Raw genomic sequence first — 23148 nt, 5'->3', positions numbered from 1 at the left:
TTGGCTTAAATTTAAACGTGGTTCAAGTTTGGTTAAATGCATTTTGAGAAACGAAGCGAAGCGACGAAGGGAGACATCTCAGCTCCGCAGATCCACCGGAGAGCGAGGGCGGGCGGGCGGGCGGGCGGCGACGCCGATGGAGTCGGGGTGGAGAATGATGTACGAGGGGGCGGTGGTGGCGGGCTCGCTCTCGCTGCTGGGCTGGGGTGGGCTCTGGTTCTTGAACCGGCGGCTGTACAAGGAGTACGAAGAGAAGCGCGCCCTCGTCCAGATCCTCTTCAGCCTCGTCTTCGCCTTCTCCTGCAACCTCTTCCAGCTCGTGCTCTTCGAGATCCTCCCCTTTCTCTCTAAGAAGTTTGCCCTCTTACTCACTGTCCTCCTGTTTATTTTCCTACCGAAATCGCTCGTAGTCTCATGCTTAGGGTTCGGGAATCGGTTCGTCTCTCGATCCAAAAGTTTGTCAATTTTCGTTTTCGGATTCGAGTTTTTGTAGGATTCTCGGAGATATTCAGATCGTATTAGTTACGCCGTTTACTTTCGAATTTGTTAATTCACTACCTTTTACTCTGCCGCGTTCAGGGCTTTCCTCTGAAATGAGTTTTACCGAGTTTGTTACAGTTGACTACGGAAGTTCCGACGTGTGGATTTGTGATTTTCGTGAACTTCTGCTGATGTTAGTTTAGTATTTTGGTTTAAACTTGTCACATTGGTTATCGCTGCAGGGCTAGATGGATCAATTGGAAGATCGACCTGTTTTGTTTGATCATGTTGCTGGTCTTTGTATTGCCATATTACCATTGTTATTTGATTCTTCGCAACAGCGGTATGTCATATAGACGCTCATCCTTTGTTGTCCCTTTTCGTTACCTGTGATGTTCAGATGCAGTCCTTGCAAGTCCTTGCTGGATTAGCTATGAATATTTTTTGTTGATATCTAGTAAATCCTATTGAATACTTTTCAGAAACATAGTCTTGATTAAGAAGTTCTTGGTGGAGTTGAAATGGTTAGTTTAAACAGTTTTATGCAGTTCTGTTGGTCAAACCAATGAGTTGTACTGACTAATATTGGTGAGTTATTTTGTTTTATTAGGTTTCTTTCTCATACATACTAAGGCGCTTTTCAAATAGAGTTCATTGCCTGTGGTTTGTAATAATGATGTTCATAAGATGACATACTTTAGATTGAGTGAAGAAGGTTCAAAGAAATGAAAATTGGCAAGAGCATAGGCCCTTTTTGAACCACAATTTAACGTTGGAAGAATTTAAAGATCATTGATTAAAGGGCAGTCCGGTGCATGAAGCTCCCGCCAATGCGGGGTCCTGGGAATGATCGGACCACATTAGGTCTATTATACGCAGCCTTACCTTCATTGATTAATTTTGTTAAATTATTTATTTAATAAACATTAAGAATTAGAAAGATGCTCGATGGATATAGAAAATTGTTCAGAGTTAGGAAGACACTCACAATAACTATAATTATGGTGTAATAAAGTATAAACTACATTAAGGAACTTTGAAAAAGGTGATTGAGGGGAGAAGAGACAAAAGTAATATTTAATAGAAGTAAATTGGTTATATGCTTGTAAGATTAGTTGTCAATGTTATCCGTTTATAAAGTTCATAAAGGAGCAACCCGGTGTATGAAGCTTCCATCAATGCGGGGTCCCAAGGAAGAGTCAGACCAATTGTACGCAACCTTATCTTGTATTGCAGGAGGTTGTTTTCACGACTTGAACCCGTGACCACAAGGTCACATGACAACAATTTTGCAGTTGCATCAAGGCTCCCCTTCATTTGTTTATTAAGTTCATAAATGAAAAAAATATAGAACATTCTGAATGAGCATGTTTTTGACTGGCTAAAAGAGAAATATATGATCATGTACGTAGCAATTATTTTTTCATTTTTAGCAAAATGAGATCTAGTAATAATTGATATGTACTAAGTTTTAATGTAACTAGAGTCTGTAATTGACTTAGCTCATTTAACTATAGAATCTAATAATCCTCTTAAAGAATATTCATAGATTTCATTCTATTTTCTTTATTTCTATTGTCTGTTGGAGCTGTGCTAATTTCTCCATATTCTACTATTTTTTTCAGTTTTTACTATGTAACCCCACATAATATTTTCATATTTACTACATTAATTTTTGTTTTTTGTACATGTTTCCTAGCTTGTAGCAATTAACTCTCTGCTTTTATAATTTCTCTTTTGTTAACTGGACTCTAACTAGCCAATTTTATGAGATAGCAACTCGATATTGTTAAATTTGCCATTGGCAGTTTTTGACATGTTTAAAAGATCCTAGAACCATTTCCCATTTTTCTTGCCCTTTCTGATTTGATTTGTCCAATTTCATTATGTTTGTACGTGTACACAACTTTTTCTGCTTGCTCAAATGCTTTGCACCTGGAGGTAAATGGGATGGGGTGGTTTGGGTTAAGTCAAAAGTATATTGTGACCTGATCTAACATTTGACCCCCTAGTTTTGACTTTTGATTGGCATGGTCAATATTTACTGTTCAGTTTGGAAGTCTTTACACCTAATGATGGTATGTATTATGATCAAAATTCAGGAATCATTGTGGACTGAAAAACAACCCACCTTAGCTGACTCCAATTGGCTGCCCGCTTGTTCTAGCTTGCAGCAGATGGGTTCTAGGATTGTTATGTATTATAGTGAATTTTATTCATTAATAAAGCCAACAAGTAAAATATGAGCTAAAAGATATTTGATATAAATGAGCTGCTATTTATTCTTTCACCTAAGAGAAGAGAGCATACGATAAATCTTGTCTATGAAATCTAATAAATTGAAATTAGTTGCCTCTATTGCAAGAAACATTGTCGTTTTTTGCTTTCTAGATATTTTATTGTGATCAGGCAGAATGTTTTCTATGTAAACAAAGTTTTTGAGTGGTCAGATATCATTATTGCAGTTCTACATTGTTGCACTAAATTGATTGTTTGAAAATGTAATTAGGTGAAAGAAAAGGTTGTCACATGTATTATTTTCTTTTGTCTATAGTGTATAAGGTTTTGTTATCTTTAAAAACATCATGCTCTCTTTATGGAGATCTTTAGTTCTGTTAATTAGTTGAAGGATATTGATAAATCAGACAACTTTACTTCTGTTTTTATCACAGCGGTTAGAAGAGAACGAGCAGCATTTGGAGCTATCTTGTTCTTACTTGCATTCCTATATGGTTTTTGGCGTTTGGGAATCCACTTTCCCATGCCTTCTCCAGAAAAAGGTTTGATTTGAGAACTTCTCTATTTCATGGATCAATCCATTGTCTCATAATAGGTCCAATAACTAGGACCATCATTTATTGGACAAGGCTAGTTTTCCTTGCTCATGACATCTTGACCTTACATGTGATATGTAAAGTTGAAAGCTAAAACTTTTGTTTTTTTTCAAGCTCTAAAGATACTAAGTTACTAACACGTACATTAATAATTATATCCTTGTAATTGACAATTTAATCCAAGCATTGGCATATGCTTAATCTATAATGAAGGTAATCCTTACCAAAGCTTCGTATAATATTATTATCTAATGGCAAGTAATGTCAGGAACTTGTAAACTAATTGTTAATTTAGCTTCATCAGTAAAAATTCCACTTATAAGGTGAAGTCGGTAGGATGTTAATGCGCTAGTGAGGGAGGAAGAAAGGATGTATACATTTATGGTGGAAAGAGAGACAAACCAAATCAAATTTATGAGTTATGGCTGAAGGGTTACAAGCTCTCATATATGGGCTGCTTATATCCTAGTCCTTAAATTAATTCCATGAATTCATAAGTCATTTTTATGCTATTGTTGGAGTTGCATCTCTTTAGGGGCTTTTGTGGGGGAAAAATGGCATGGAAAGGTTTTTCCTAGTTCCACGAACCCTATAGCAGTAATTGCATCACAGGTTCATCTGCAAATCAGCAACAAATAATTGATCCATGTAAAGAATGACCTAAGGCAATTAAATCATAAGTTGTCTTTAAGGGTTTCCATAATTTGGTCCAATACCTATTTTCAAGCCAAGCCAAACTATCATAAACAACAGGTTCCATTTGTTTCATTGGAAATATTTTTGGATTTTGTATTGATTGGTGTGTCTAGAATATGCTTTTACATTGACATGTATTTTCAAATTGTAGTTACAACTATGGCAAATAGTTTTGTAATGTGATTCTTTTTTACAGGTTTCTTTACAATGCCTCAATTAGTTAGCAGAGTTGGTGTGATAGGTGTTACTGTGATGGCTGTGCTCTCTGGCTTCGGAGCTGTCAATCTACCGTATAGTTATTTATCCTTATTCATCAGGTTGTCAATAAAAATTGTGTTTGTGTTTTATGATAAGCTATCACATGAATAGATTTTCAAGAGAATGATATAAGTTTCTACTTCAAGATTTGAATTTAAGATGCATATGATTATTTTTGTATTTAAACATCTGCAAAATAATGTTTATCTTGATGGTTTAAGGCATCTGCTCTCTTCTGTAGTTTTCTGAAGTATGATCAAACTTGTTCAGTTTACAAAACCATTTACACATTCATTATTTTGAATCTTGAGAAACCTATTAGTTAAAAGTTGAACCTATTGTTGTGTGCCCTCAAATTCGCTGAAGCTAATGAACACTTAATGATTAGTCTGCTAGTGTTATGATGGTTCTTTTAATTTATTAAATTAGAGTGTGCTTTGATCCTTTTTCACTTTTTTCAGCACATATGGATTTAAATTATTGCAAAAATAGGTAACAATGGCTGATTGCACAACTTCTATTCTGACATTTTCTATTGAAGGACCATGAGCTCCAAATTTTCACTAGTAATACTGCAACCTTGAGAAATGCATAATACCTGTGTATGATGATGACTTCCATGTATCTTTCTGAACTGATAAGGTTTTGTTGCTGCAAAATACATCATGTTCCTGTTGTAGACACATGATGGTATACTGCTTATGCACCATTAGCTGGTCTAGGGAGAAATTTTATAGAGCCAATGTAGTTCATTTGATATAGTCCTGGTATAGGCACAAGATTCAAGTGATGATAAAAAAGCCCAATAAGGTAGTTAGAATGTTAAGCATGCATTTCGAGTAGGTATCTAGATTGTGAGTGCTATATTACATTTTGATTTTGGTATGATGACGTGATTATATTACCCAAGCTGCTATCCTAAACATATCGAACGAGATGTTAATTATACAGAAAGATGAAATTTTAAATAAGGCTCCGTAAAGGGCAAGATTTGGTTGTTCTTAAATGTCATCTTGAATTGATTATGAGTAGAATGGAGGAACAGTATCTTTTAATTTGAAGGAGGGTGATCCAGTTTGTTTGTTTAACTCTAGTGACCCTTGAGAGTTTGAGTAATTGGTTTGGTGAAGGTTTTTGTCATGTTTTTTATGTATACTTTGCTAGTGTCTCTCATTTTATTTGATATCTGATTATGACTGCTTACAAATTCTTTTTCTGTATCAATTAGTTAGCTAGGTGTTACATCGTTAATGATATCTGACTAGGTCCTTTGATCTATTGAGACTCGATGTCTCTGCAAGAAACTGAGTATAATAGTTACTGATTTACTCAATAATCATCATATAGGGAAGGTGAGGTCCAGTTGTCTTGACGTATGATCTTGTATTACTCACTAGTTTTAAAATGGACCAGAGATTCATTCTCACTGGGATAATACTTGGCCAAGGTTGAGGATTCTTTGTTCTAGTGCATTAGACAAGGGTTGAGATATGAGGAGTGAGGACAAGTTAAGATGCACCTTAATGTTGTGTCTATAGGTTTTAGATGCGAGGTTCATTGCTTGGGGCACAACTTTACTAGCCAATATTGTTTAACAACTAGAGAATGGAGCAGGTTGTTATGGTCAATCATAGCAGCTGACATGAGCACTGAGTTGGTTGTCTAATTGGCAGTTGCATGTGTCTTCAATCAGCGTCTCTTCATTTTTCCTTGATTTTTTCCTTATTCACAAGTGACTGACTATCGGCATTATATCAGTTACTTGTTTTCAACCCAGTATTGCTTATCCAACATTTTTTATACAATTGTGAAACTCTTCTTTTCATCTGGTCAATATGGTTCCTGCCAGTGCTGGTTTGAGTAAGTCATTAGGTCAATATGGTTCCTTATGCTTTCATATTGAAGAGTTTTACTTGACCCTTCCAAGGCTCCTCTAGTCATTGGTAGTAATAAGAATATTGATATTAGAGGTACCAAGGAATTAGCAAGCTAAATGTCATTGACCATCAATATTTGATGCCAAGTAAAGAAGAGATATACATGTGATAATCATTGTTTCACTCACATGGTCGTATATTAATGGAAATAATATGAAACTGAATGTTAAATGGGGTAGAAAATGGGACTGCCGAATTGGCTATACTTTACTATAGACAATGATATAAGCAATTCACAGATAGGTGCATTCCCAGAACATACTGCAATGACTTGCAAACAATAAATACCATAATGTAATGGGGATATATTAGAAATATATACTACTAAAATGACATTGTGAGTAATTGAGATTGGCACCGGGCTGCCCTTTTTATAAAAAAATGTAATAGAGTTAGAAATATCAGAGATGTACATAGGCAAAAGGTTATAACCTAGCATTCTGCTAAACTTGATTTATAACCGATAGATCAATATGCTTCATCATGAGATGGTGTTTGTCCTAACTAGGCTAATCGATGTGCACCTTTGTCTAATGCTTATTAACTTCCTAACTTCAGCTCCATCTAAAGACTCAAAATGTATTGTGTTCATATGTTGGATGGCATTGCCTTTTTCTTAGTTTGAGCTAATCTGCTCTATGACTTAAGTTTTCTCAGTAGATGACAGAGAATGAATGATCTAGCATGAGTGGTTTCTGCCTATGTCGAAGTCCGGGAAGGATCCATTGACATAATACCCCCTATCTGTGCAATTTCCCAAGATGAGTAATGACATTCTAGAGTATGGGTTAACAAAGTTATAAGGAGCCAGTATCGTACCTACATTACAATTGACCTAGCTAACACTCCTCATTTTCCCCTGGAAATATCATTTTGGCCCATGAACAGTACTCAGCTTGACTTACATTTTATGCATTTGAATGACCCATTGAGGACCTGCGGTTATGCCAATTCATCAATTTTTGTGAAAATGAACACTCATCTGAAAGAATTTTGGAGTCAGGATAATAAAAAAAAATGCATGAGCTAAGATTTACAAGCCAACTATGCTACTTATATATTCTATCATTTTCCTTGTTTCTTTTATTTCCTTTTCGGTGGCATGATTAATAACAAATTAATCAAATTATATTATATCGTTGTAGCTAGTTTATCTCTGATTTTCATATTACTATGTTTGCTGTTCCTGTGTTCATGGTGTACTATATGCCTAACAAAGTGAAAAAAAGCATAGAATCTGACTACTGAATTGGTGTTTATCTATTGAATGTTTTAGGGAGATTGAAGAATCAGATATTAAAGCTTTAGAGAGGCAATTGATGCAATCAATAGAGACCTGTATTGCAAAGAAAAAGAAAATTATTTTATCCCAGATGGAGATGGAGCGGATTCAGGGGTCAGAAGAGGTATTACACAATACAAATTTCACATGCATTCATATATTATCGATCTTTAAGAGAATCTTGATGGTTCATGCATCAAACATTTCCAGTTCCGCATCCACAGAAGCTATGCTTATATATCCTTAATGGTGACTGATTTTTAGTGTGTTTCCTTGGGAAAGAGAAGTTGTGAGAGAGATGAATTAGGTAGGGAAAAGTTTACAGGAAAAGGGTGAGGAAAATTTTTCCTAGTTTGTTATAGGAATCAGTAGGGAAATCTTTCCCACCATTTCCTTGGTAGAAAGGGAGTGATAAAGAGTTTTAAATTATTAACATTTATTCAATAAAAACATAAAAAATGTTTTTGAAAGATTGATTTTTTTTCTTTGCTGGATTTGACCTTCATTTAATGGGTATAGTTGTTTTCTTGCTCAAATCTAGTAGAAGTAGTCTTCCCAACCCTTTCCTTCTCTCCCTCCATTTCCATTCAATGAAATGAAGAGATAAGGCAGCTCTGGGAAAATCTTCTGCCAACATTATTTGCTTAGGTAATTCTACTGTAGATAATTCCACCATATGAAACACTCCCTTATGCATTGTATCTATGTAGCTAGTCTTAACTATGCTAATGCGTGAGGCTAAGTTCTCTACTTATCTTTTCTTAGCATTCTTGTTGGAGTAAATTACCAAGTCCCGTCTACTACTGGTGTTGATTTAGGAATTTTGTCTGAGCATCTTGAAAATCTTACAAAGGAAAGTACTCTCAAATCCCTTTCCTTTATTTCCATCCTCAATATCTCATGATGTCAGTTTGCTAAAATATGTAATTGACAATTCCATCAAAAATCTGGAGAATATTTAGTAATTTTTATCCTGACACTTCACTAACTTATAATTTCCATTTTAAAAATCTCATTATGTTTAAGTTCTGTTTCGTATGTCAATTTCAGTTAAATTCCATGGATTTAAGCTTCACTTGTCACCATAGAAGTTCTATATCCCAAAACTTCAGATTTGTATGCATATATTCCATGTTAGATTTGTCAGACTCCAACTAGGACATAATTTGTTAGTGTTCTAGGACTTGACAATGTTGTTTTATAATTTGAGAATATGATTGCCTAATTGGACTATATTCTAGCTTCTGCCTTCTGTTCTTTCCTTGTGTGACAACTGCTGTTCATTTATGCTTCTTTATATGCCTGTGGTGACATTTTTCTTCAGTTAATAAAATGAAACAGATTGGTTTGTTTATGATGCGTGAAGTTGTTAACCCCTTTGATTCTAGTAATCTGTCACCCATTTACATATCTTCCAAATTTTCTGTGCAGAAGCTAAAAGCTAGTTCTATTATCAGGCGCATAGTTGGAACAGTTATTCGATCTGTGCAAGAAGATCAAAAGGAGCAAGGTTTAAATTTGTTTATGTCGCCTTCTAATAAGCTTTTCAATAAAACAAATAAACAGTCTGTTAACCAGTTAGTTTGCTCAGTACCACAACAGTTGGGTGATGGATCATAGTTGGACCGGTGGCAGTTGGCATATTGAATATAAGCAAGAACTGTAGTTTATGAAATAAACTGTCAAATGAGTTTTCCAACAAATTTTTGATTCTGTTTGAATATTCATACATGGCCACCCAATCAATTGAAAAAAGTATCTGAAGCAAGGCTGCTTAAATGTTCAACTGGTATCTACCATTTTGCATTCTAATTTCTGTACCAGTGACTCCCTTAGATGTATAAAGTTCAATACCTGTAACACTTAGACCAGATATGTGTTCCAGATCTATACTTTATTTAGTTGTTTGTTTCTTTTATTGTAACAACAGCAATGAGCTTTTATCCAGTTCTTATGCATTCTTCTTTCATGAATGAGTTGGTTTTGTGTAACCTTCCATTTGATGAGGACTTATTACTTGTGGACAACATCTTAATAATCCTCTCTTTTGCCTGCATATGTTTCTGACCATACTAAAGGAAGAGAATAATTGCAATCACTCTCACTGTTTGGTTAATTTAATTGTTGATCTTTGTATATTGGCTTTTCAAACAAAGTTTTACATTACGTCCTTAGTATTTGATAGAAATCTTTCCACACTAATCCTCGTCTTCTTTTTTAAGATATCAAAACTTGGGAAGCCGAAGTACAAGCTTTGGAAGAGCTTTCAAAGCAGCTTTTCCTAGACATATATGAACTGAGGCAAGCTAAGGTTTGTGTTAAGATACATTTCTTCCTAGAACTGCTTTACTAATGTGCTATTACATTTTTTTATCTATTTCACACTTTTACTTTTATTCTTAATGTTTTATAGATTGACTCACATATCTACTTTTTTTTCTCTAGATACTCAATAGGTTGAGCAGGACAGAACACAATACAGATTATTGATACTCTTGAAATCAATATAGTTTCCAAAAAGATCAATCTAATTACTCTCTGGCTTCTTAGTTTTAGATGTTTTAGGTGGCACTTCCACGTAAGCACTTATGGTATTAAATACCAATCAATATTTATCGGCATGGTCAATATATGTAGTTACACTATGTTGGCACAGCTAGATGTCACTGTGTCATCCAAGCTTGCAGGAGAGTTTCAAACTGAAAAAAGGAAGATTTTTTCCTTTTCCTTTTACTAATCCTTCAATACCATCTATTAGTCACGAGAAGGAGATGAAAACACTATAAAAGGAGGAGATGAGAGGGGAAGAGAGAAAACATCTACATAAGCACTAGCAACAACAAAAAGGACTGACATTGGATTTAGAAAAACTGAGATGCATCTATATCGTGTATCTATGTATCAGTGCTTGTTCAACTCCAATTGTTGTATTCCAAATTCAACTCGGTTAACTGAATTATATTCAGCAACGTGTGGTGAAATCAATTTCCATTACCACATCTCTTCAGAGCATTTTATAATTTATGTTATATATATATATATATATATATATATATATATATATATGGGCCTTTTAGTTGCTATAATCTTATATTTAGAGGTAAACAAGTAAAGTAGAAGAAGATTAAGGGATTAAAAGTTGCTTGAGTTGATCTTGGCATGGTTTGAAACATGTGAAAATGTATCGAAGTGTTGGCACACATAATAACAAAAACATATTGGTCTGGACAGACAACAAAAATTTGTCATAAAATGATATTTAATCTTGCTTAAACTAATATCCAAGAGTTAAAGTACTACCCCATGCCAATTTGGACCAAGGAATAGGTATGGTTGTGTTGACCCGTGACACATGGTACAAGTTGCATGTCTGATCTTGAACTTGACTGCCCACCCCCAGGGTCCCATCCCACTTAGCCTGTTTTTCAACATAACAAAAATATGTCTTTTAAACATGGATAAGTTTTCACTGAAACCAAGTACATGAATAAAAGGAAACTTATTGCACTAAGCATACTCAAGATTTGTAGAATCTCAAACCTGTTTGTTTACTACTCTAGATTTCACTTCTTAATGGCATGGATCATTACTCACTTTTAGTTCACTTAATGAAATGTAGTAGACAATATCTTTATATACTTTGTTTGGTGAGATATGTACCTATATTTCTTGTTATGAATCAATATTAGTGTATTTCGTTAATTATGTTGTCATTACATAGGTACTTTATATATAAATAGGATATAATATCATTTTTATATATTTAGGATGTAAAATATATTCCAAATAAGGTGGGATGGTTTTAACCCATTACACAGCTTTTTATGAGTTTTACAATTCATGATACAATAAAATGTATGATTTGAAAACCTATCAAAATGATTCATGCTACGAACCTAAATTCAACGGCCCTGTTAATAATACTTAACTTTTCCATATCATTGCTGTGATTGCAACTTTAATTTTCTAAAAGCATATGTTGGCTACAATTGTCATAATTTGAATCTAATTATTTTTACATCTTAATATGTCTGATGATGTCATGCCTATTACCTTTTCACTTCTTGTTGGACATGATTAATTTATTTTCAGATAGCAGCTGCTTATTCTCGAACTTGGAGAGGGCACTTACAGAATTTACTTGGCTATGCTTTGTCAGTTTATTGTGTTTACAAAATGATTAAGGTATTCAATCACTTTATTTGATTTATATAAAATTTTAAGGATGAGAATTCTGATATGAGTTTGAACTTTATGTTATATAATTCAAACTGATATGAATTTTAACTTTATGTCATCTAATTCAAATCATCATTTCCTTTTCTCGTACTGTCTTTTGCTTTACGATTTTGCAGGCACTATAGTTTTTAATATCAGTCAAGTTTTATTGGGTGACCACTTATTCCAAAAGCCTATAAGATTTTCAGAAAGAACCTACTTTTATTCTATATCTTCTTAAAATTTCACGTCTGTTGGCAAGCAAACCAGATTGAATTGGCCCAAGCTCAACATACTTAAAATGTATTTCTTCAATGATTGACAAACACTACCACGATTCACATAGTTGTTTGGCTTACTCTTATTTATATGTTCTTAGCAATATTAATATATTACTGGCTCACTTTGACAATGTTGGGCCTGATAAGCACCTTAATTGAAGGGGTAACGTGAAATTACTTGATGTACCTACATAATACTGGCTGAATGTTTCATGTAATGATAGGATTCTGATTGGTGTCTTGATTTGTTTTCTCTCCTTGATTGACTATTATTTAACATGAATGTATTTTTTTACGTTAACACTTAATACTGGATTAGCACTAATATGAATTTATTAGTGATCAAGATATCAGTATGATAATTCATTATCAGTTGGATGATATTGTGTTGATTGATGAGTGTTCATTTGGTTGGATTTGAAGATAAATTGTGGAGACAAACTTTAGAAATTAAGATTTTAGATTAAGTAAAATTTACTGAATATTAGAATGTAACTTTATCTAAACCAAAAAAAAAGTGAAGGAAGAATTATGAAAAATTCTCTATGGAATTCTAGATATTTTTTGAATACAACCACCTTTTGGAGTTCTGTATGGCTGGCTCTTATAATAAAGGAAAATTGTCATAGGGTTGTCGTATGACTTATCATACTGTATGGGTCTATGTATTCACCTTTCAAATCACCTTTTTTCTTTTGTGTCCTCGAAAGTTTTAAAATCTGAAAGCGTATAATTTTATCTACTATCAATTAGTTAATCATTAGCACACATTTTGGTTAACAATAGGTAGTTCGTATTGACTTTATGTCCGCTAAATAATCTTAGGTATTTTGAACTTATATTTAATGTTTCCAAATTGTTTGTAGTTATGATTATTTGTTATGGCATTGTTATGAATATGTTAGATAATTAATTACAATGCTGACATATATAAACTAATGTTGTTTTATTTGATATTTATTCTGGATTAAAAAAAAAAATTCAATCGACAGTAAAATTATTGAACACATAATACAATATAAGTTTTAGTTTTTTAAATGAGAACCTACAATTTCCCAATTTTCAAACGATAAATAATATTTTAGATTCTCTAATTTAATATAGCAATGATAACAAATGTTAATTGTGAATGCAATGGATTACTGGGGACTAAGAGGGATCAAATAAAAATATTATTATTTGTGAGCAAGTAGATACCTCCTATAGATTGAAAATGAGGGAAGAATACGTTAAAATGCATAGAAAATGTCAAATACGCCTAATAGATTTTTGTAGATAGACTATTTGAATCTGTTTTTTCTTTTTGCCACACAGCTTGCTCTTCTTGTGGTAGCCTAATCTGAGAGAAGAGATGCATAATGAGCTTCATTCAGGAACATGAGAATGGCTAAAGCCATATATTATGTGTTATGCATGTGTAGAGTTGGAATTTTGGGGAAAAAATAATATTAGCACCATTCAAAATCCAGGCCTCACTTTTGAGGCTATCACAGTGCATAAGTTTAGTCTTTAGTTAACATATTATTACTCATTGTATTATATCTCCAATCCCACTGTCATGTATGCACCTTGATGAATTATTTTTAACTTCCTATTATCTTGAGTGCCATCTGTTTTTTTCTTTTAACATTTTTTTCTTCCAACTTTTTGTTTCTGCTCCTGGCATCATTGTTAATTGATACTATTTGGTTTGATTTTGCAGTCTTTACAAAGTGTCGTTTTCAAGGAGGTACAAATTGTGTCTTTTTATTGTACCCTTTCACTATAATAAATATCATTTGAATTACTTAACTAATTTATACTTGTTTATTGAACTTCCTCCAGTTGATTACTTGATTTATTTTCATCTTACCTGCATTCTTACAGGCTGGTTCTGTGGACCCAGTGACAATGACAATCAGTATATTCTTGCAATTTTTTGACATAGGAATCAATGCTGCTCTCTTGTCACAGGTTTTGCTATTATATTATGAATAAGAACTTCTCTATGAATTTTATTGGGCAGTTGATATATGAATTTATGATATGAACATTATGTTGAGTATTACACCAAATGATTATTTTGTTGATTCATGAATTCTCTGCATTGCATAGCTCACTAGTAGTCATTTAGCAATTTGTGGCAACATAGTAAGGACAAGAAGCTGTATGCATGTGACATTGTATTTTTAGGATTCCAAACTGTATTTAGGGCAGTGTCACCAGTTGTCTTTTTTCCCCCATCACTAGCCAAATCTTCAATAATATATCTCCTTTGCTGTGTTCTCTCAACTTTGGAGTGCCCATGGACCCAGATGACACTTTACCCCCTCTACATGGCCAAAGTTATTTTTGATTCCAGTTATGAATTTGATATTTTAACTTTGGATGGGGAGCTTCTTTTGAGAGTTACCATAAGATTGAAGAATGTATTAGGAGTTGTCTTGAGTTCTTGAGTGGGCACCCGATATATGAAGCAAAGATCTTGCCTAGTTATTTGATAGTTTACTTATATCCTGAGAGCCTTGGATGACCATTGTAAGAGTCTTAGGCTCACTTCATCAGTCAAATCTTGTAACGATGAATGGTGGTGTTGGATGTTGAATGACAGTTTTCTTTTGAAGATAATTTCTTCATATCTTGAACACTTGCTTCTTCTTGCTGGATCACATGCAAGAGATTCTACTTTTGTTCCACTACTTTCTCGCTTTTCCTTTTCCTTCCAGCATTAGTACACTTGCTGTAATTGAGAATTGAGACATCTAATCTCCTATTATAATGTATCAATGTCATTTTAAGCATATTCACTGATTTCATCTTTATCTTAATTCTAATTGAATTATTGTTTTTTCTTTTAATTGCATAACTTCCAACTCATAACGTTTAAATAAATGAGCTGCAACTTACCATCATGCTACAGTTCTTGATTATGTATAATAGATCCCATATCTAAAATTAATGTTGTAGGGCTTCTTGTATATCTTAACTTTTTTTGGCATACAAAAATTTATTTAATGTGCTTGTTTCTGCAATAAAAAAATATGATAAAGTATTTAGTGAAATATTTATAGGGCAGGCAGGCAATAGATCAATTAAAATTTGGAACTTGAATTTATATTCTGTATTTCTCATTCACTTGCGCATTTTGCTGTAGCATTGACTAATGTTGTATCTTGTCTTTTCTTCAACAGTATATATCTTTATTATTCATCGGTATGTTGATTGTCATTTCTGTCCGAGGATTCCTCACTAATCTCATGAAGGTAATGTTGTCTTTTTTGCGTTATACTGATTATGTTGTATGTGAACAAACCATGGTCATGTAGTGCTCATCGTCTCTATATTTCAAAGTCCTTGCCAAATGCAATCCGTGGAGTTATATCTCAGCCAGAATGCTAGATAACAATAATAGATTTCTAAAAGCTAATATATTTCTGAAATTTTGGAAAATGGATGTATCATCATCAAGTCATATTAGTCACAATTGTTCAGGGCTGACACAAAATGGATTTAACATCTATATAAGACAAATACTCGAATATGTTGTTCATTTGTTTCGCTAGTTGATTGTGTTGGTTGTTTAATATGAATGCATCTCACATTATCCTTCTACTTGTAGTTCTTCTTTGCTGTTTCTAGAGTTGGAAGCGGGGGATCATCTACAAATGTCGTCCTTTTCCTGTCTGAAATAATGGGCATGTACTTTGTCTCGTCTATCCTTCTGATAAGAAAAAGTCTAGCAACCGAATACAGGTATGTTTACCGTCATTTTCGCAGCGCCTTCTATATTTCCTTCCATTATATGCATATCCCCCTTCAAGATTTACTTTCATCAGTTACTTTTATCGCCAGTACTTATAAAACTAGATTTCTCACTGCTAGAAGTATTAACATTAGCTATTGCTTTTAAAGTGTGAACCAGTGAGTTGGTAGTGTCATCCTTCGTCGGTCAGCCCCAGATCTGTGTCACACTTTAGGCATTTCTTGTGTAGATTTTACGCCCCGTCATAGGTGATTTTACGCAGTGAATACCGTTTCAACTAGCAATTTTTATGTCTCCATTTGCATGGGAATGTTTGTAGAAGAAATTTAGCTTTAAAACTCCTACAATTTGTTGTTTCCCCTATAATGCTCACTCTCGCAAGTCTTCTTTTCTAAACTATTTTTTTAGTCCTAGTCGAATGTGCTTGACAGTTGCTCGAAATCACGACTGATATATCGATTATCTTCTTCTCCGCGACTTCATTTTGATGTGTGATGCAGGTTGATTATCACAGATGTGCTGGGAGGCGAAATTCAGTTTGATTTTTACCACCGTTGGTTCGACGCAATATTCGTGGCTAGCGCCTTTCTTTCGTTACTTTTACTCTCTGCACAATATACCTCACGTAAAGCAGATAAGCACCCCATCGACTGAAATTTCGGTCGGTATTATCTCGATGTAAATATGTGAAAATTGATCTTCATAGTACCATTTATCATTCGTTTCCATGTATTATTCATTCAATCTTTTGAGTTCCTTACCTAGTGTTTGTGATGTTGGTTAAAATGATGATCAAGACAATGAGGAAACTTGTCATTTTAGAACTTGGCTGCAGCCCCTAGTCATTCATTACATGTCAACATTTCTATCCTCTTGATTGCGTTTCTAATCTTTTATTTATTTATTTTGGGTCAATCACCATTGCTTGATGCTAAACATGCTACTTGGGTCTTCAGCGTTTTATCAAAGAATTAACACTTGGATCTCGCATTACTTGTAGAGTGTTTTTAGTACAATTTATTTTATTTTTATTTAGTATAATGCATACATTTCATATTCAAATTTCGCCTTTTTTTATAAGAAAACTAATGGCTATTTATATAGCAATATAAATTAATTATTATTTTTTTTGATAATTTATATATTTTTTGAATTGATTAATTTTAAAGATGATTGATTAGAAATCTTTCGTTGGTTATCCCGATAATTCAAGGAGCATAAAGTGGTGTAGCATTTACGGTCACTTTTTTTTTTAAATTAATCACATGGAGTAAAATATACTTATTAAGACTTCAGATGTTTTTGTTTACGTCACTCTTGTTTTGTCATTTGATTTATATTAAAGATATAATTTAGCATTTTCGATTTTTGGTTCACGAAAATGATTGCCATCCTCAATTTACATAATTTTTTATTTATCTATTAATTTCTTATTTTTTTTCTCTTTTTAATATAAATATTTCTGCCATTAGAAATATTCATTTAAAATCAAATTAAATTAATTAAAATTAAATTTTTTTAACAATCAAATTGATCAAATTTTTAAATAAAAATTAAATAAATTAAATTTATAAAATATCAAATAATTCAATTAAAAATCAAATTAATTAATTTTTAAAATATTATAAAAAATTTATCAATTAATTAAAAATTTATAAATTCATCTATTTAAAAATTTATTTTTTTATTTTAATTAATTTAATTTAATCAAATACTATTTTTATCGCCCACATCTGCACCACCATCCAAATCAAAGGAAAATTATAGAAATGATTCATTGTTATTGGATTGCTACCATGGTAGAATGTAGCATACATCACATTATTATTAGAGATAGCAATGAATTATATTTGAATCTTGTTATCAAATGATTGAATATCCTTTATACTAATTTCATTCAACCCACTGTTACATTAATTTTTAAAATTTTTATCAAACTCACCTCCATAATAAAATTCAAAAATCTCCATACTCAATTATCCGATTATTTAATTAAATTTAAAAAATCCCTCCATCCCATCCTCCGTTCGAATAGGATATCGAAACTATTGAGTTCAAAAAATTATCATCCCTAATTATAAACTATTGAGTTCAGAAAAATTATCATCCCTAATTATAAACTATTGAGTTCAGAAAAATTATCATCCCTAATTATAATATACTTTACAAGTACCTAAACTCAAAGAAATGATATACAAGATTCAATGGTATTCCATAATGATCTTTGAAAGTTTGATTAAAAAAACATGATTTGGCAATCCATAAATGTGTTGGTGCTGTTTCCTCGTGTTCTATAAGAGTCCTAATTTGCCGATCTGAATTTATGGCAATCAGTGATGCATCGACCAGGATGAATTGACATTTTCAGCTGGTCATGCAGAAGCTATGAGAACCATTTTTACTCGCAACTGGAATCAGATTTCAACAACTATACTAGACACCAGACATTTTTTTAAAAAAAGGAAAAAATACTACAAAATACTGGACTTCCAATACACTGATGAAGGTAGAAACTACAAACCACCATGCATCTGCAAAGGAAAGAAAAAGGAAGTAGGCAGAAGACTAAATATCAATCCATTTAGTAATCAATAAATAGATTAATAAAACTTTTTAAGTAGTTCCTAAGTCATCGTCACAAGATTGACAGCATTATCGGGCAAATTGCGCCATGAAGAGGCAGGAACAATTATAAGATAATGGAAAATTCAAGTCTGAAGTTTTTGCTGGGCCTCAGTTTCCATCTATGTATAATTAAATTTGAATACATTGGTAATTTGCACAAGACCTTTAGAAAAGCTTGATTTAGACACCAATTTTTGCACCGTGCTTAGTTCCAACTTCCAAGTAAACTTAAGCCATCATGTCAATCCCTGTAGGAGATCTCTTGAGACAAAGGCATGAATTCAGATTTTTTTTTCCTTCCAATTTTGATATGATTTTCTTTGATTCCAAAATACGATTGGATAGGGTCCATTATATTCTATTGTTTCTTCCATTGGAAGTTCATATTTCTGAACAAAGATCCCCCTACTAAACCCTTGTTCCTTAATCAATGCTGTTGTGTGTCGATTACCATCAGTGTATCTAAGGGTACTTACAAGAAAATGAGAAAGAAAGGGAAAAAATTGGGAACAGCATACCTTCTTCATTTTTGTTTTTGTGGTTGCTTCAAAACAGCATCAAGTTCTTGCAACTGAGCTTTTGCTAAATCAAGATGTTCTGACCACCATATCTTAAGAAAATTAGTGCAACAGATAGAGAAAAAGATTTGTATGACTTAACCAGGATGGCAAGGCGAGTTACTCTGTTCAGATGCTATCACTGTCTTGATAGTCTTCCGGAAGAAGATATTACAATTCTGCTGGTATACTGCCTAGGAAAAACAAAAGGCAAAAGAAAAAAATATTATCAAATTGAAAGGAAGAGATGATTTCTTAATTTTCCAAGAATATCCAACATAAGCAAGTAACATGATGAGCATGTGTATTTAATCAGATTCATAATTTCATAAAAAAAAAGAAGTATACGTCAATCATACAATATTAAACACAATATGGTTATATGCAGATGAATATAATCAGTATCTCAAGAGTCTCTCTCTTTGAGACTAACTGTTCAAATTAATACTAACATGGCAACTACACAAAAACTTAGTTTAGTTTTTCATTGCAAGAATTAGTCCTCTATTCGGGAACAAAAAAATCATCATAAAATTCCTTGTTAAGTCCCTTATCATCATACTCCTAACTCCTTTCCGTTTAATCAATTTCTACTTCATCTATGTCTCCAATTGTTGGGGAATCAAGAAGACTAAGGATTCTCCTGCTTGAGAGAGCCCATTAGCCCTTGAGGATTCCGCAAGTTAAATATGTTGTCTAACTTGTTCCATGTACCAATTCTACTCTCAAATCTTTGATGTGACCATTCAATAGCATCAGCGTCATCTTTTGACACTAAGAAATCTCTTCCCATCTCTTCCCTTTTCATTTTTCTGGTTTTTTCAAGTGGGCACACATCTATGGATGATGTTGCACCGATCTCTTGAAAGCAAATGACAACCTTTATATGACTGACCCACTCAACTCCCACTGCAAATTTCAGATCCTATCACTCCTCGTATATCAACCTTTGCCCTCTATTGAGCCTTTTGATGTTCTCCTAATGCATTTCTATTCTCTTTTCCTCTATTATCTGTAGGAAAAGTCAGATCTAGATGTGTGAACTTATCCTCCTTCATTTCAGCCTAGGTCAATCAAGGTCCAAATCCATCTTGTTCTCTTGCATCTTCTTCTCACTTTCTTCGTTCTTTTTTGCATGTCTTATTCTATCCTATTTTTGTGTTGCATGTGCGGTATAATCTGTAGTGAAGACTTACAGATAGAAAATATCCTATTCTTATACTGCTCTAGCAAAAGGTCAAGTTGTGCTACTATTTGTCTATTCATCTTTCCTCCAGAACCCTTTTCCTTTTCCCTCGGTCTATTGGGTGTTTGATATAATCGCCACTTCAACGAGAAGCTCACTTCACAAATTAATTTCTTAGATCTCCATTTATCCTCTCTATTTGATATGTTGGCTGGTTTGACATAGAAGGAACCATTGTTTGTTTGCTCCATCAACTATTATAAAGCTTTTCTGATTTGAAATTGAAGAGATTATTGGTAGTGTGTTTCATTAACTCCTTAAATTTTGTTTTAGCAACATGTGAATTATATGTTTTCTTTCCATTTTATGATCATGCCTTAGTCTACATTTCTAGTTCATATAAGAAGCTAGACATAAATGGTACCTGTGCTCAAGAAGAATTGTGAAGAGTATCAAGTTAATAATATATTATGTACTAAGCTTAGTTCTAATATAACGCTTCGAGGTTTATAGTTTTATTAGAAGTCTATATACCGAGTTTGACATATGAAGGTAATATAACAGTTTCTATCACCAAACTCTACACCTCCAGGTTTGTGATGGGGGCACAAAATGAGAACCCTAGGATTTGTGTATGGTGGCAGATACAATAGAATTTGTTTTGGCAATTTTTTTACAAATGTGGAGTCTTCTTGCAAGCTATTTGTGGAGGAAGCATTGTGGAGGACTCAAGTAGGAGGCAAGGACCGCTACCTCAATACAATTCTGCTCAATCTTTGACCAATTTGAATCAGCATGCTATCAATACTCTTAAACAGGGAAACATTGATGCAAGTCGAAACACTCGTCGATAAAAAAAAAAGTATGAAAACCCTAAATCTGGCTTGCTCAAAAACAAAGACGAAACAGAAAACTTGAGGGAGAGAAGAGAAGTACTCGGGAGGGCTGGAGATGGTTCAGCTCAGAGATGGCGACCTCGTGCCTTCGAATCTGCGATCGGGAAAAAAAAATTGCTCATCAACAAGTAGTAGGAAGCGGAGTGCGGCAGAAGAGACGAGAAAATTAATCAAAAACACGACCTTCTTGAGGATCTCCAGCTTGGGCTCCTCCTCGGCGGCGGAGTTGTTCTTGGAAGGCGAAGATCTCGACGAAGAATCCGCCATTGATCTATCGAAGTAAAAGACAACCAGGGACGAAGGCTGGAGCTCTTACGGGAGGGAAAATGCGATTAGGGCTTTAGGGTTTGTATTCAGAAAACTTTCAATTTCACCCTTCATAGTTTGCTCTTCTTTTCAATGTACTCTCATAATTTTTAAATAATCAAATAAAAGTCCTTGAATTTATTGGAGCAACTATGAAAAACTTAAATTTTAATCCGAAATTGTGATTTAATTTTAGTTCATCAATTTAGTTTTCCTTGGTGCAATAGATTAATCTTTCAATTTAGATTATTAGAATCTATTAGATGATGTTAATAATGAATTTAAACTTAAATCATAGTTTATAGGATGGTAAACTATGCAACATTGCCTTCGGAACATAATTGAGTTGGTTACAATAGAGTAAAATTGTTGAAATGGACAAAGGTCGAATCTCGACGAAGCCGAGGCAATGCCCTCCTATATCGTGGTCAATTGTAATTTCTCGATTTACCTCCTCACAAATGGTCATGATACTCACTATGTGATCATTGGGTGATAAATTCTATCTTTTTATTGAAGTGAACTATTTATGATCAAGATCATATATCCTACTAAAATTTTATAGTATATGATTAAAAATAAAAAAAATATTTAAAAAATCATTTATATATAAATAAATTAATAATATATATATATATATATAACTACCATTCTAGCACAGTAATACTTAATAATATTTATATTTGTATATAAAAAATAAAAAATTATAAAATTTCTACTAACACAATAATAATAATAATCACATTCAATCTTTAAAATATTTCTTTATTCATAAAATTTCTACCAACGAAGCAGCTCTCAATAAAAAATGCATAGAATCGTTTGTAATGTAGAATTGTACTGATCCTACTTCAATTCCATCATTTCCACCAATCCTGCTCCGATTTTATTGTAAAAAATGATTCTACATAATCTAGGAGCGATTTGGTGCTTCCAAATCTAAAATTGTACTATCCTAACATCCGGATCGCCATTATGCAAACTATGCTTTAAATACTATTTTTATAATTTCTTAAATTTTAAATGGAATTTGCGTAGTTTATTTTTTGAGAACTCCTTTAAAATAAATAAATAAAGGTTATCATGACGTGTAAGACCTCGGAGAGAAGCTACAAGAACACAATGTTTTATCGAGTGACCTCGTAAAAGGAGTGGTGATACACAATGTTTTATCGTAACATAACACTCACATTGGCAGTGGGTCCCACTGGCATACAATGGGATCCACTGCATGCAATTGTGAGTGTCATACTACAATTTCATACTACCATTTCATGGTAAGTATCATTTCTCTCGTAAAAACTACTCGAATACGCATGCTCAAAGGAATTACTTAGGTTTAAGATTGTAAATAAATTAAATTTTCCTGAGCAAAATTAATATTCAATTTGATAAAAACTTTAAACTTCAACAAAAAGGTTCAACAACATCATCCAAAAGAAAATAATTCAGACTTAAACAACCATCTAGATTACATAATCTAACAATCTTCAACAACATAAAACAAAAGAGAACTACCAGAAACAAAGATTGTCCTTCGCAACCAACACCAATCAACTCTGTGATGGATCTCTACATATCACCTTCTCCTCAGTATATGACAAATATAAATGAGATTTAATCAGTATCACAGGAATAGGAAAAGTGTAAGATCCTAAGACAACACAAAACGAATCAAATTCCAATTTTGAAAATTTTGGATGATATCTCCAAGTGCTGCACAGAACAACACTGCATTCTTCCTATCCATGCACGCATCCCACAAAGCAGTTTGCATGCAAGTAATCCTTCGCGTTCAAACCATCACTTCATGTCAGATTCCGGACTGAAACTCTCTCCACGGCAAAGAA

General features: G+C 33.2%; 2 protein-coding genes across 4 annotated transcripts; one reads left to right on the top strand and one right to left on the bottom strand.

Moving 5' to 3' along the window:
* Window positions 1–136: 136 nt before the first annotated feature.
* On the top strand, window positions 137–16552 carry LOC141831940 (GPCR-type G protein COLD1). The gene is made up of 13 exons (XM_074719373.1): window positions 137–354; window positions 723–823; window positions 3153–3260; window positions 4207–4327; window positions 7482–7611; window positions 8919–8997; window positions 9710–9798; window positions 11580–11672; window positions 13689–13715; window positions 13853–13939; window positions 15157–15228; window positions 15585–15718; window positions 16229–16552. Exons 1-13 carry the CDS (start codon window positions 137–139, stop codon window positions 16380–16382), a joined length of 1413 nt encoding a protein of 470 aa, XP_074575474.1. The 3' UTR covers window positions 16383–16552.
* Window positions 16553–17898: 1346 nt separating this feature from the next.
* On the bottom strand, window positions 17899–21288 carry LOC141832461 (uncharacterized). 3 transcript variants are annotated; one of them, XM_074719968.1, is made up of 5 exons: window positions 21176–21288; window positions 21033–21086; window positions 19035–19104; window positions 18872–18950; window positions 17899–18259 (listed from the first exon to the last, which is right to left on the bottom strand). In XM_074719968.1, the coding sequence occupies exons 1-4, from the start codon at window positions 21257–21259 to the stop codon at window positions 18877–18879; spliced, it is 282 nt and encodes a 93-aa protein (XP_074576069.1). In that variant the 5' UTR covers window positions 21260–21288; the 3' UTR covers window positions 17899–18259; window positions 18872–18876. The 3 variants fall into 3 exon arrangements, with proteins under 3 accessions (XP_074576069.1, XP_074576070.1, XP_074576071.1); XM_074719969.1 differs by lacking the exon at window positions 17899–18259 and adding an exon at window positions 18291–18612; XM_074719970.1 differs by lacking the exon at window positions 17899–18259 and adding an exon at window positions 18291–18601.
* Between the last annotated feature and the right edge of the window lie 1860 nt (window positions 21289–23148).

The sequence above is a fragment of the Curcuma longa genome, chromosome 7, assembly GCF_044706935.1.
Source record: "Curcuma longa cultivar G26 ecotype Majalengka, Jawa Barat chromosome 7, ITB_CL_G26_1.1, whole genome shotgun sequence".
NCBI classification, from domain to species: domain Eukaryota; kingdom Viridiplantae; phylum Streptophyta; class Magnoliopsida; order Zingiberales; family Zingiberaceae; genus Curcuma; species Curcuma longa.
The sequence above is the reverse complement of the archived record's forward strand: the minus strand, read 5'-3'. Positions and strand labels throughout refer to the sequence as shown.